The 15,493-nt window shown below is 40.7% G+C and overlaps 1 protein-coding gene across 1 annotated transcript; it reads right to left on the bottom strand.

The window, feature by feature from the left end:
- Positions 1 to 625: 625 nt before the first annotated feature.
- On the bottom strand, positions 626 to 15,384 carry dcaf12 (DDB1 and CUL4 associated factor 12). The gene is made up of 9 exons (XM_085456120.1): positions 14,965 to 15,384; positions 12,994 to 13,284; positions 12,462 to 12,740; positions 8,344 to 8,404; positions 6,652 to 6,845; positions 6,039 to 6,104; positions 5,707 to 5,869; positions 2,617 to 2,795; positions 626 to 2,498 (listed from the first exon to the last, which is right to left on the bottom strand). The coding sequence occupies exons 1-9, from the start codon at positions 15,022 to 15,024 to the stop codon at positions 2,340 to 2,342; spliced, it is 1,452 nt and encodes a 483-aa protein (XP_085312246.1). The 5' UTR covers positions 15,025 to 15,384; the 3' UTR covers positions 626 to 2,339.
- Between the last annotated feature and the right edge of the window lie 109 nt (positions 15,385 to 15,493).

Genomic DNA, 15,493 nt, shown 5'->3' with positions numbered 1-15,493 from the left:
TGATGTACTTTTTTACAGATGGCTTATAACTCCTGCTTCCTCCTCTCCATGTGTACACTGAGCATCTTTAAGTGTTTATGCCCATCCTCGCTTCTCCTCCTGCATTTCAGTGTTTCTCTCTTATACTTTGTTATGCAGTCCTTGGATCCTTCAGGTGTTCTTTCTGTTTCTTGATTTCAATGTTGTTGTTTTGTTTTTGTCCTTCTTTGTAAAATACTTGCAAATCTGTATTTTTCTTCTTAAAATCTTGGATATTTGCATCTCTTTGCATTTCTTCCTGTTGTTCCTATGTCTGTAGGTGCAGTGCTTCATTAATCATTACTTGCATATCCTCTATAACTGCTTGGTCCTGTTGGTTCTTCTCCCCAAAACTCACGAGGAGTTCATTGAGAATTCAGGTTTTAAATTTCAGTTTCTATCACAAGTTATCCTTTTTGCATTTTGTGCTGGCACAAACAAGTTACTAAATATTGTCACTAAATCTCATGAGTTCTGATCGTTTTTATCTTTAACTTTTTTTGCTGCAGTAAGTGACCTTTCTGCACCCTTTACGTCAAGAGGAAATCCTCTAGGTACTTATGTCAAGTACAACCCCCCCAAAACACAAAAGCACATTACATCAATATACATCCTATTTTTTTTTAATTATTTATTCATTTTAAAGATTTAATAGCTTGTTTTCCCAAAATGTTTATGTTACAATATCCTCAAATTCAGCCATTTGTAAAAACATTCATGAGGTGTGTGTATATATTTAAAATAAAAATAAAAAAGGGGGGGGGGCATCACCAAGTAGACACATCAATCCACACTTTCTCAGACACGTACATAAAAATGTATGCAATTGTCCTTATGTATTTTACACATACATATACACGTTTATATATAAAATACACTTCAAAAGTGTTGGTTATTTGTTCAATTGGTCGTAATTAGGATTTTTTTTTTTGTCAATCATTATCATGAAAACTGGAGAAAAGTTCCATGAACAGGAAACCTATGATTGCCTGTGGCAGTCTTTCACAGAAAGACTTGAAGGCAAAAACTAAACTCAAGCCTACCCTGCCTCTACCAAACAAAAGAAGAAGAAGAGCAGATTCACCCGCTCCTCAGTACAAAAAAAAAAAAGAGGAAATAAAAGTTTTACAACTGACAACAAGTGTATGTGCCTGCAGCATTTAACTCCTCATAGCTGGACGGCTGAGAAGACCAAACTGAGCTACTACACAGCTTCTTCTCAGTTCCTTGAGGAGCCCGAGAATCACGAGGTTTGAGTTCACTCATTAAAGGCTCCTCTGTCTATTAATCATCATACTGGATGATATTTAACTCGCTACCAAAACCTATAATCTTAGAGTAAACTCTCTAGTAACACAAGAGTGATTACATGTTAGGATTTGTACAATTTTGATCAAAGGGAGTGGAAACATTGGAGGTGGGGGGGGGGGGGGAGAGATTAAAAAAAAAAACAAGGAAAAATAAATACAAAGCAAATCAGAATATCAGCAGGGATGTGCTGGTCTAATCACACAGTCCAAAAAAATTTAATATGCCCTTCCCCCCCCTCCTAACAGAACAACACTGCATTCAGCAAGCTTGAACATATCTCCTTTACATCATCTCAGTGAGGATAAGATGAACACACAATCCCACTTTGATTGGATCCTTCTTTTATACTTCTGACTGGAGAAGTTCTTTGTGATTGTTGTGGGCTTTTCCAACATCAAACAGTTCTCTAGGTTCAGTCCATTTATATTAATAGTCTCTCCAACCCTTCACCCTCTCTCAACCTTATTGCTGTCTGTTTAAAGACATGGTCATTTTTCACAGAGAAAGTGGTAAAATGCCATCTGTATGTACAAAAGCAAACCAGCAAAAAACCACAGCCTAATCCCTGCAGGTTGAATGTAAATCCTTTAGACAATGAGAACTTTATTCTTAATGTTTTCCAGAACTCTTCTGACGTCCTCAGTGGCAGACCTTGCAGCAATTGAAAATTAGTAATAGTCTGTACATTTTTATATATATATATATTTATATTAAAAAAAACCCAAAAGAATAACAAATAAGAAACAAAAAAAAAAAGTAGCTGAAGTGCAAAGGAATTGTTTAAGGAGAAAGAACGGTGGAATGGTGGACAAATATACACAACAATAATACTGAAAGCCGTGATAAAATGAAGAAAATATCATGCTCCTGAGTCCAAGTGTGAGCAAAACAGGGTGACAAAAGGTACACCGAAAACAGAGAAGGTTGGAAGTTGAAGAGGGATGGAGGGACTGGATGAGTAAAGGTCTGGACGAAGATGTAGTGACAAAGTGATGGGGGAGAAGAAGAGGCTAGCTCCACAATCCTGCGTAGTTGCCGTGCAGGCCAGAACAGAGCGGTCCACCTGCTACAAACAGCTTGGTGCCAGAGTCGTCATAGCAGTGGGTGTACACTGCATTGGGGAAGGAATGAATGTCTGAGAAGTAACTCCTCCACGTCTCATCGTGATTCTGAAAGGAATATTAGAGGGTAAGTGGGCAAAGACATTGCACATGTACACCAACTACAGTTTGACTGACCACAGTTCACTGCTTGATTTGGAAAAAACAAAAAAACAAAACTGCATACCAGCCAGCCTTTTCCCGTAGTGAGCTTGAGGATGCCATCTCCAGGGCACTTCCGATACCCTCCGTTTGGATTAAAAGGGTTCTCCAGGAATCTCTGAGCCCGGATGTCATAGAAAAGAAGAGAACCTTGGCCAGTACCCACAGTCACGATGTGCTCATAGAAACTCACTGAACGGATGCCTGCACAGACAGAAAGACATGCCAATGTAAAGCTACACAGTCAACATCTACCCTCCCACCGTTTGAGCTTTCCAACTGTCGGAATCCTCTGGAACTCTGCTTTCATTTCTAACCAGACAGAGTATGTTACAACTTTTATATCACGGTGAAAAATACAATTGTTATGGATATGTTTGACACATTGGAAGGCAATCATCATTTAAACTTCATACTAAGCAAGTATGAAGGTGACTTATATTGTGCCATCAGTTGAAAACTAACTTAAAGGAGAAACCAGTAACACACCCCAGTGGTAGTGGTACCAGGTCAATCTCACACACACAGTCCAAAGATGTGCATGTTAGGTTAACTACATTGGCTGCAAGTAAAAATGCAAAGTAAAAAGTTTTTTTCCCCCTCGCTGTCAAAGACTAGTGTTAGTTGCATTGACCAACAAGTCTGAGTGTGGAACATCCTCTGCCCTTTTGGCCACCTCTTTCAATTGCAAGGTTTGCAAATACCTTGCGTCTATTTTATAAACCCAGACAGGTTGCCAGCATACTACAATCAATCTGAGTCAGTCTGCATCACTGAACGCAACTCATCTGTGACATGTCTCTTTGTAAAAGGGGATTCACCTCAACTGGTTTCTAACTGGTGGTATTCGGGATACCTTTATATATAAAGGCAAGGCTGCTGAGCACTGTCATGTTGTGATTAAAGCGCATTATTACAGTAAATGTCATTACTTGTGGAGGAAATTATCAATTTCGGTTTCAAATCTGAAGTTCTGGCTGCCCTCTGAGTGCAAGCAGATACAGTGGCTTGCAAAAGTATTCGGCCCCCTTGAACTTTCCCACATTTTGTCACATTACAGCCACAAACATGAATCAATTTTATTGGAAGTCCACGTGAAAGACCAACACAAAGTGGTGCACACGTGAGAAGTGGAACAAAAATCAGACATGATTCCAAACATTTTTTACAAATAAATAACTGCAAAGTGGGGTGTGCGTAATTATTCAGCCTCCTGAGTCAATACTTTGTAGAACCACCTTTTGCTGCAATTACAGCTGCCAGTCTTTTAGGGTCTGTCTCTACCAGCTTTGCACATCTACAGACTGAAATCTTTGCCCATTCTTCTGTGCAAAACAGCTCCAGCTCAGTCAGATTAGATGGACAGCGTTTGTGAACAGCAGTTTTCAGATCTTGCCACAGATTCTCGATTGGATTTAGATCTGGACTTTGACTGGACCATTCTAACACATGGATGTGTTTTGTTTTAAACTACTCCCTTGTTGCCCTGGCTTTATGTTTAGGGTCGTTGTCCTGCTGGAAGGTGAACCTCCGCCCCAGTCTCAATCTTCCAAGACTGCCCTGTATTTGGCTCCATCCATCTTCCCATCAACTCTGACCAGCTTCCCTGTCCCTGCTGAAGAGAAGCGCCCCCAGAGCATGATGCTGCCACCACCATATATGACAGTGGGGATGGTGTGTTCAGACTGATGTGCAGTGTTAGTTTTCGGCCACACATAGCGTTTTGCATTTTGGACAAAAAGTTCCATTTTGGTCTCATCTGACCAGAGCACCTTCTTCCACATGTTTGCTGTGTCCCCCACATGGCTTGTGGCAAACTGCAAACGGGACTTCTTATGGTTTCCTGTTAACAATGGCTTTCTTCTTGCCACTCTTCCATAAAGGCCAACTTTGTGCAGTGCACAACTAATAGTTGTCCTATGGACAGATTCCTCCACCTGAGCTGTAGATCTCTGCAGCTCGTCCAGAGTCACCATGGGCCTCTTGGCTGCATTTCTGATCAGCGCTCTCCTTGTTCGGTCTGTGAGTTTAGGTGGGCGGCCTTTTCTTGGTAGGTTTACAGTTGTGCCATACTCCTTCCATTTCTGAATGATCGCTTGAACAGTGCTCCGTGGGATGTTCAAGGCTTGGGAAATCTTTTTGTAGCCTAAGCCTGCTTTAAATTTCTCAATAACTTTATCCCTGACCTGTCTGGTGTGTTCTTTGGACTTCATGCTGTCGTTGCTCCCAATATTCTCTTAGACAACCTCTGAGGCCGTCACAGAGCAGCTGTATTTGTACTGACATTAGATTACACACAGGTGCACTCTGTTTAGTCATTAGCACTCATCAGGCAATGTCTATGGGCAACTGACTGCACTTAGACCAAAGGGGGCTGAATAATTACGCACACCCCACTTTGCAGTTATTTATTTGTAAAAAATGTTTGGAATCATGTATGATTTTCGTTCCACTTCTCACGTGTGCACCACTTTGTGTTGGTCTTTCACGTGGACTTCCAATAAAATTGATTCATGTTTGTGGCTGTAATGTGACAAAATGTGGGAAAGTTCAAGGGGGCCGAATACTTTTGCAAGCCACTGTAGAGTGAATTTCTGTGTATGCAGACAGCAACAGATGCTGATGGACGATTTCTGCCTATTGAAACACAACCTGATCATCACACACTTCCACTTAGTTCCATTTTATTTCCATCCTGATGCACCACAGTCACTTTCAAGACAGCAACAGACTTTATGCCGTTGCAGATGAGTTTGTTCCACATGGTCTCCAACCTCTTTTTCCCCCAAGTGTTACTGTAGCATAAGTGCACAGAATGAAGTGTTGTAGAAATATGTATGTGTGAAAAATAGTTTGTCAAGTACTTTGAGTAAACAGGCTGATAAAATGCTAAATCAAGCTCACGCCACTGTAAATTTATTGCCACCAATATGGAAAATATGTTAAATCACAACTTTACCACTCTCAGTGCCAGAATGACATTTTCTAACCTGACTGAAAGCACACTTAGTTCTACAACATGCAACATATAAATAACTTCAGTCAGCGTTTTAGATAGCTCAACTAATCTTTGATTGTATTACTGGCTCACTTCAAAAGCCAACAGGTGACTTACCACTTCCTCTCTCTCTTGAACTAACTGACTTGATGCTGTGTGTAGGTTGCCGTGGATCCAGAAAAGAAACATGGGCTTGAGAGCCTACAGCATACACTGACCAGTCCTGTCCATATGCCAGGCACACATTTTCTTTGCAATGAGGCAGCTTGGTGGACAGTATCTAGAGAAACCAACACAGACTGTTAACACTGAAGAAACTGAATTACAAAATCCTAGCATTATGAGAGAACTATTTATCATTTTGATCGCATATTAAAAATAACTAGCACTTTATTGGAAAAAGAATTACCAATACATAAAACTATAATTTGTCAATCTATGTACTGTACCTTGGACAAGTTATGCTCAGCTTTCCAGAGGTGGAAATAGCCATCCAAGGAAACAGCACCCAGTTCCTGGAAAAAAAAAGAAAAAAAAAAGAAAAAGAGGAAATGCAAAAGGAAAAGGCAGGTCATAATTGGCTTAGGTCTAGAAAAACTGACACACTCCTGTGTGTCAGTTTTTCTAGACCTAAGGCTTCAGAATTCTAAGAGCTGTCGGTCTTCGTTTCATAAATGACTACCCTGACTTAGCGATGGGTAAATTTGTTCACCGTTTTAGATGCCATTAGATACTGTTTTGAGATGCAATTTGACAAACCTCAGATTCAAGTTTATTTATTAACCTAAATAACCTTAAAGTCCACAAAGAAAAGAAATTGTTTGGTGATGTGAGGCTGAGAGAACAAGATAAATCTATACTACATGTAAAAATTTAGAGCAAAGGCGTTTCATTAAAAATATTTTTAACTTTTAAGGAAAGATAATTGTTAGGTTAGCTAAAATTATAGCCATTATAAACAATATATAAAAGTTTGGTGCATCCAATCTTTTGTCGTCCTAAAGAGCAAATTCAGCAAAAGGAGACTTTGTTGCACACAACAGTCGTGTAGGTGAGTCTTACTTTATGGTTGTTATTGAAGGCCAGAGCACGGACTTTACAGTTGTATGGGTTGGTGTACTCCTTGGGGATGTCCTTGAGGGCACGGTGGGAGATGTGGGCATAGGAGGGCACTGTCTCCTCATTTTGACTCCTCTCAGCCTGGCTCATTACTTCTTCTGTAACCTCCCACAGTCCCATGGAGCCATCTCTGGACCCTACAGATTAAGACAAACAGAGCTCATGCCTATAGACTATGTGCACCTTACCATATGCTACTTCCGGTGGGGAAACTCCTGTAGGGCGCTTCGTTTCCGGTGTGATATTCGCGTCTTGTTTACGGTCAGATTTTCCAAGAAAAGTCAACCAAATGGATGAATCAAGCGGCGATTTACATTTCTCAAGATGTCTTGGGCATTTACCGAATATATCTGTAGATGATGCTCATCGACTTATCGATATTTTACCCTTGCGCCTCAGAGCAAAAGAGAGAAGGGATTGAAATTTCTCAGTACTTGTATATAGAGTTCCCTCGTTTATCGCGGGTGTTACATTCCAAAAATAACCAGCGATAGGTGAAATAGCCAGCTTTATTTTTTACAATTATTTTAGATGTTTTAAGGCTGTAAAACCCATCACTACACACACTTTATACACTTTTCTCAGACAGGCATGAACAGTTTCACACTTTTCTCTCTTGTTTAAACTCTCAAAGTTCAAACCTTCGTAAAAAAAAAAAAAAAAAGTCCATTATAGAATGAAACCAAAGATCAAAACCTGTTTTCAGTCCCAAACATTTTTTTGAGAAATAAACAAACAGTTTATTTGTTTTTCTATAAATAATAATGACAGATTTTAGAACAAATGAATTTAACTTTAAGCGTCATTGCTTAATTTAAGCTTAATGCACTTTATAATCCAGTGCGCGGTATGGTAAAAAAAATAAAATAATAAAATACAGTGCAAAATTGCACTAAAAGAATCTGCGAAACAGCGAGGCTGCAAAAGGTGAACCGCGTTATAGCGAGGGACCACTGTAATTGTGAAGATAAGTCACAACATACCCTTGGTAAATACTAACATATAGAGACCCTTACCTGCAATCATTTATGTATTTTTTATATCCTCTGGCTTTTTTTCACGGTTTGTTGACATGCTGTGTAGGTGTGTACTGATATCGACATAACGGGGAAACATCTGGCTTTGACTATTGTTCGCCTGTACTTTGAATGCTGGACATTTCCTGTTTAAATCATAAGAACTGTCACTATACTGTGCTTCTGAGTGTGGACGATGTGTCTTCTGCATGCAGTAATGCAGTTCTGCTTGTGTTGAGTGATGTAAACAAACAATCGATCTACGCTCTTCAAACATCAAAATTGATCATTTGATTTTTTAATGACATAGTGAGCGTTCCCACCCACTGCTCTTTGTAACTTAACGTAATCTTTCCATTTTTGTATTTTAGACATGACTTTTGAGTCCACCTTCGCAGTAGCAACTGACTGCAAAATAAAGCTACTGGAAATGTACAACCCTACATCCGGTCTTAAAACAGGAAGTTAGCATTTTCTCATGCACAGGGTCTATTATTGCCTATACTACTGACCTACACACACACACACACACACACACACACGCACAAGCCTAGTATGCCCCTACAGAGTAAACTGATTAATACCCATGTTCCCTCCAATGTGAATCGTGCTAACTCACCAGAAACTGCCATGTTGTCACTGATCCATGCTATTGAGAATATCCAGTCATTGTGACCATCCTGAAAAAACAAAACAAAAACAAACAGCTACAATGTCAAAGATATACAAGCTTGTACGTTTGAGGCTGGATTTCCAAATAAACACTGCTACAGTATTAGCAAAACATTATTTCAGCATTTCATTCTTCTGTGCCTGAAGGAAAGAGAACCTTAGGGAACCTGCAAGGTCAGAAGTGAAAAGCTCACAGTTAGCATGTCACAATATTCAGGCACAGGCTGTTAGCATTCAAATACACACTTAAAATTACTTACTAATCAGTGTATAGTGAACAATTTAGTGAGTTCAACATTTTTACAGTGCCTTCTAAAAGTAATGTGAGTATACTACGCTCACTTGGCCACCACTACACCTGTTTAACTGCTTGTTAAGACAAATATCTAATCAACCTCTAATCAAGTCATGCAGACATGGTCAAGACGATCTGCTAACGATCAAACAGAGTATGAAATGAAAGGCGATTTCAGTGACTTTGAACACGGCATGGTTGTTGGCTGCCTAGGCTGAGTAAATAAAAAAATAAATAAATAAATAAATGGCCTGTATTTATATAGCGCTTTACTAGTTCCTAAGGACCCCAAAGCGCTTTACATATCCAGTCATCCACCCATTCACACACTGGTGATGGTAAGCTACATTGTAGCCACAGCCACCCTGGGGCGCACTGACAGAGGCGAGGCTGCCGGATACTGGCGCCACCAGGCCCTCTGACCACCACCAGTAGGCAACAGGTGAAGTGTCTTGCCCAAGGACACGACCGAGACTGTCCAAGCCGGGGCTCGAACCGGCAACCTTCCGATTACAAGGCGAACTCCCAACTCTTGAGCCACGATCGCCCAAGTAGTTCAGAAACTGTTGATCTACTGGGATTTTCCCACAAAACCAGCTCTGGGGTTGACTGAGAATGATCTAAAAACAATAACAAAAGAAAAATCGCCACACTGCTTCAACCTGATTAGACAAAAGAAAATTGAAGAAGAAGAAACAAACAAATAAAACATTGCCTTGTCTCAAAAAATGAGAATTTTCTAGTAAAGAACAAGCATGAACCATCCAGCCTTGTATGAATGCTTTCGGGTGCTGGTGATCGTATTATTGTGGTGTTGAATATTTTTTTGCCACTCTTTGGGCCCCTTAGTACCAATTAAGCATTGTTTAAATGCAACATCCTATAAGAGTATTGTTGCTGACCTTTTATGACCACAGTGTGCCCATCAGCTGATGGCTGCTTCCAGCAGAATAATGTGCCATGCCCCAAAGCTCAAATCATCTCACACTGGTTTCTTAAACATAACAATGAGTTCACTGTACTAAAACGGATTGAGATCTGGTGACTGTGGAGCCACAGTCATCAGATCTCAATCCAATAGAGCACCTTCGGGATGTGGTGGATCAGCAGATTCACATCATGTCAATATGCACAGCAAGGATCTGTAAGGAATATTTCTAGCACATAGTTGAACTGGTGCCTCAAAGAAATAAAGCAGTTCTGAAAGCAAAAACGGGACCCAAAAAGTAGCACATTACTAGTTGTCAGTATCCTGGCACTGTGCCAAAGGAAACATGACAAACTGACAACAGCAATTGTGCAGCAGACATGATAATTGTGCTGCAAATAACAACGAAGAGACAATGATCAGTGTAGTGACAAGATATATTTTTCATTTTGTTAAATAGCTCACTATACATTCCTCTACATACAACTGCCTGTATATGAAGTATTTAATCAGTAAATTGTTTTGGTCTTACATAAGTTGTAACATGTTATGTTGGCTTCATGTTTTAAAAAGATATGATGATCAGACAGACTTGTCACTTCATTAGACTATATTCATTCATTCAGACATTGTAACACTTAACTCTATATAGTTTTAATGGCCAAAAACAAAAATGTCCATTAAAGTTCTAACCATTTTCCTCACCATTTCTTTAGAATCTACATCTGTAGCTTAATGACTGCTATGACATGCCTGCCAATCAACACAGAAAACCATCTGTCAACACAATCCCAGACCTACAGTGGGGCAAAAAAGTATTTAGTCAGCCACCGATTGTGCAAGTTCCCCCACTTAAAATGATGACAGAGGTCAGTAATTTGCACCAGAGGTACACTTCAACTGTGAGAGACAGAATGTGAAAAAAAAATCCATGAATTCACATGGTAGGATTTGTAAAGAATTTATTCGTAAATCAGGGTGGAAAATAAGTATTTGGTCAATAACAAAAATACAACTCAATACTTTGTAACATAACCTTTGTTGGCAATAACAGAGGTCAAACGTTTACTATAGGTCTTTACCAGGTTTGCACACACAGTAGCTGGTATTTTGGCCCATTCCTCCATGCAGATCTTCTCGAGAGCAGTGATCTTTTGGGGCTGTCGCCGAGCAACACGGACTTTCAACTCCCGCCACAGATTTTCTATGGGGTTGAGGTCTGGAGACTGGCTAGGCCACTCCAGGACTTTCAAATGCTTCTTACGGAGCCACTCCTTTGTTGCCCGGGCGGTGTGTTTTGGATCATTGTCATGTTGGAAGACCCAGCCTCGTTTCATCTTCAAAGTTCTCACTGATGGAAGGAGGTTTTCGCTCAAAATCTCACGATACATGGCCCCATTCATTCTGTCCTTAACACGAATCAGTCATCCTGTCCCCTTGGCAGAAAAACAGCCCCATAGCATGATGTTTCCACCCCCATGCTTCACAGTAGGTATGGTGTTCTTGGGATGCAACTCAGTATTCTTCTTCCTCCAAACACGACGAGTTGAGTTTATACCAAAAAGTTCTACTTTGGTTTCATCTGACCACATGACATTCTCCCAATCCTCTGCTGTATCATCCATGTGCTCTTTGGCAAACTTCAGACGGGCCTGGACATGCACTGGCTTCAGCAGCGGAACACGTCTGGCACTGCGGGATTTGATTCCCTGCCGTTGTAGTGTGTTACTGATGGTGACCTTTGTTACTTTGGTCCCAGCTCTCTGCAGGTCATTCACCAGGTCCCCCCGTGTGGTTCTGGGATCTTTGCTCACCGTTCTCATGATCATTTTGACCCCACGGGATGAGATCTTGCGTGGAGCCCCAGATCGTGGGAGATTATCAGTGGTCTTGTATGTCTTCCATTTTCTGATGATTGCTCCCACAGTTGATTTTTTCACACCAAGCTGCTTGCCTATTGTAGATTCACTCTTCCCAGTCTGGTGCAGGTCTACAATACTTTTCCTGGTGTCCTTCGAAAGCTCTTTGGTCTTGGCCATGGCGGAGTTTGGAGTCTGACTGTTTGAGGCTGTGGACAGGTGTCTTTTATACAGATGATGAGTTCAAACAGGTGCCATTCATACAGGTAACGAGTGGGGGACAGAAAAGCTTCTTACAGAAGACGTTACAGGTCTGTGAGAGCCAGAGATTTTCCATGTTTGAGGTGACCAAATACTTATTTTCCACCCTGATTTACGAATAAATTCTTTACAAATCCTACCATGTGAATTCATGGATTTTTTTTTCATATTCTGTCTCTCACAGTTGAAGTGTACCTCTGGTGCAAATTACTGACCTCTGTCATCATTTTAAGTGGGGGAACTTGCACAATCGGTGGCTGACTAAATACTTTTTTGCCTCACTGTACTTGATTTATTGACATCTCAAAAGACACTACGTGATCGCACCTCTGCAATCTTGGAAACGAGTACAAATGAGCAGAGTGGTATTACAAAACGTTGGATTTAAAAGGGAAGCTTAATGCAATTATGTGTTTCCAATTAACCTTTTATTTTACAGTGACTTCACTCCATTTGTGTGGAGAGGGTACCATGCAGAGTGGAGCAGACATGGAAAAGGAAAACAGCATTACTGTCATTACAATGACTACTCATTATACTACTGAATAAGTGGAATTAAAGCATCTCAGCAATTTTGAATGCCTAAAATCGCTAGAACTGTTTAATGAATGTTGTCTGGTATATGGAAAGTTTGATATAATTTCTAAAGCAGGAAAAGTGGATTAATCACTATTATCAATAACCAAATGTCAGGAAACAACCAAACAGTTCAAACTACTTACATCGCCAACACAAACAGGGTCTAGTGTAGGGAGTTGATAGATGGCCAGGCTGTTAGGATTGTCTCCTCCTGTGGCAAGCAGTGTCCTCGAGGGGTTGAGTTCAATAGCGTGGATCCCACAGCCTTGCTGGTCCAACCGGGTATGGGAGATTTCTGTTAAGTGATAATTGCGACCAGGCACCACTGGACCCACCTCCCCAGAGCCTCCATCACGACACTCCCTGTCTTTCAGCATGGGAATGCGTGTGATCTGTCCTGTCAGTACATCAACTACAAAAAGCTGAAAGTACATGAAGAAAATACAGCTAGTTGGCAAAAATGTGTGAGGACAATTGAAAAAATTCTGACTAAGCTCACTCAAGAATGTTTACTTGATTTAGAGCTGATTTAAGATCGATCTTTATCTCTTTATAATGAAATTAAATGAGGTCATGTAAACCTACTGATTAAGTGGGATTTCTGGCAAACATTATTATAACATATGGAAAAGCCTAACTAGCTAATATAGATCACAAATAAAAAGGGCATCTTACCGTGTTGCATTTTGTCCCACACACCACCTGCCGATGATTGAGCCACTGTGAGGCAAACACTTTGTTGAGCCGCCCGAGAGAAAACTCCCTCTCCTTAAGAATGCCGGGGAGCCTGCCGGCTGCAAAGCCACGCAGGCTCCTCTGGAGCCTCAACTCATGCTGTTGTTGAGGTCTGAACTCCCGCCCCCGCAGAGCACATACCACAGAGCGTCGACTGCACCACCACTGCTGGGCATGACGTGAAGAACAAGAAACACGGCTTCGCTTGTGTGGCGCCTGACACCAACCCAGCTGTGAAAAGAGAGGGAAATAAAATTAAAAACAAAATGTCTTAGTTATTATGTTGAATGTGCAATTTTGGAGATTGAATCATAAAAACAAAGGGATTACTATTACCAACACAAAACAAATGAGATTTGAATGTATGTGAATTTCAGACTTCTTCGTGCCTATTTCAATGTCTCAGCTTATTCATGCTGAGCCATACCCATCTATCTCCTACATGACTGTGGACACAGCTTGTACACAGAGACTTGAGAGAATTATCAGAGCATTTACATTTGAACATCGAGTAGTTGAGCTGGCTGTCTAAAACGGTTGCAAAGTCAAAGGGTTTTTGTGGGGTCTAATGACAAACTGTAATATCACTGATGATAAACACTTTTCTAAAAGGGTTTTGATCATGTCATGTTTGTGTGATGTTTGTCCATTAATACATTCATTTAACTTTTGCAACAATTAGTGGCTTTCTTGGCCAATGAATACTAAACTCTGGCCATATGATTAAAGCACTATCCACATTTTACAGTTTACAACCTCAGCGCTTAAAATGTTAAATAAACAGAAACAGAATCAGACTCATACTGTGTGCGATTGCTTTGGGGCATTTCAGATCCTGAATATGGGCTAATATGTAAACATATAGAGACACAGGGTCCCCAGGACATCATTCTCACTGCTATTAAGTACACACTAGTGGCAAATCAGACTACTTAAAAAAAATAAATCATCTCATTTTCCATCCAATACAATTACAAATGTTGATTAATAATTCTCTCACACTAAGCAAACCAATTATAAGCCGGATCACAGGTCTTGAACAATGGAAGAAAAACACTCAGTATTTATGACTTTGTATGTCAAAGGAAGCCATTGTGCCATGTTGTTTTTGTCGTTCTTTCTTGTACTGTTTGAACATTTTGCCGGTTTTGTTCAATGCTGGAAAACTATTCTGACAATCTGACTCAAATCTACCGATGACGGTGGCTCCATGGGCCTGAGAGGTGCACTAGAAGCAGGTCGTGATTACTGTGACCAGTCTAACACGTTCTGGTTCAGGTCAAACACGTTTTTTTCTGATGTGCTGGACTCAGTACTGGCTATTTTGGCATGCCTACTCGATACGGTATTTCATTTGTCGACAAACGTCCAATTCGGGGCGTGGACGCAACCAATCTACGGTTAGTCCGTACATACGGGAAATGGCTAGTCAGCTTAACAGTTAACGTTTCAGCTAGCGTTAGCTGTATAGCTATCTATGCCTGATAACACTACTGAGCTATTTATAAGATCAAATCTGCTTTTATTTTTGATCGGAAGGTGACGAGAGACGGCAATATTAGAGAAAAGGACTGCCAGCAGTATCCAGCCAAATCTGATAAAGAGAATAATAGCACAAATAACGTGGCTAACATTAGCTGTCAGATTGACAACGGACTGCCGTTGGCTAACGATAGGTTAATATAAGCGGGTACTTTCAAATCGAAATATATTATGTTATTTTAAACAATACAGAATTGTTACTGTTTGTTGCATGCTTTTCCCATATAGCGAAGCTGTTAAATGTTATAATGCAAGTAAAAATCTGTCATAACATCTTATATCAGTTAAATCTGGCTAACTCACTGCTAATTAGCATCCCAACATAACAGTTTAGCTAGCTAATATGGACCCGCACCGGTTTCCGCCTACCTGTTGTTGGTCCTTGGGCTCTCCTGCCTTCCTTTTCCTGCTAACTGTTTTCTTCGCCATAATCTGACACACACAGTTCCCTCACCCACATGGAGGGTAAAAGTGACGCTGGACACTGGATCATATAATGGCGATGTCTATTTTGTTCCTTGGCCCTCAAAGGCAGCGTCCAGCGAAGAGGAAAGGCGATCACATACGGGTGAGGTTCGTTAAATCGCAAACTAAAATTATCCCCGAACGTCCTCAGATAGCGTACTTACTCGCCTCTCAAAAATCTCTACACTCAGTCCGTGTAAACTATTCACTGCCGAGCTAGTAGCTTGCTCTTTTTCCTTGTCAGGTCGCGTCAGCGGCAACGGCGAAGGCAGCGCGCAGCCGCACTGAAATTAAACATCAACAAAAACAAGGTCGTACGAGAACGTCAAACGTGCTCGTTCACGTTAAACTGCGTGGTACCATTGACCCGATCGTGTGACGTCAGAGCTGTCGTTTGACACACTAGATTACTACTGTATTTTCGTTGTTGTTT

Source organism: Copadichromis virginalis, linkage group LG5 (genome assembly GCF_057382275.1).
Source record: "Copadichromis virginalis isolate Kocher_CV1m ecotype Utaka linkage group LG5, C_Virginalis_male_GT1.1, whole genome shotgun sequence".
Taxonomy (NCBI): Eukaryota; Metazoa; Chordata; class Actinopteri; order Cichliformes; family Cichlidae; genus Copadichromis; species Copadichromis virginalis.
This window is presented reverse-complemented; position numbering and strand designations above follow the sequence as displayed.

Excerpts from the sequence above, each read along its gene's own strand:
- dcaf12 (XM_085456120.1), bottom strand. The coding sequence starts at position 15,024 with ATGGCGAAGAAAACAGTTAGCAGGAAAAGGAAGGCAGGAGAGCCCAAG. Across the intron at positions 12,741-12,993 it reads GTGGGACAAAATGCAACACG|CTTTTTGTAGTTGATGTACT; the intron begins GTAAGATGCCCT and ends ATGTACTTTCAG. Across the intron at positions 6,105-6,651 it reads CCTTCAATAACAACCATAAA|GAACTGGGTGCTGTTTCCTT; the intron begins GTAAGACTCACC and ends TTTTTTTTCCAG.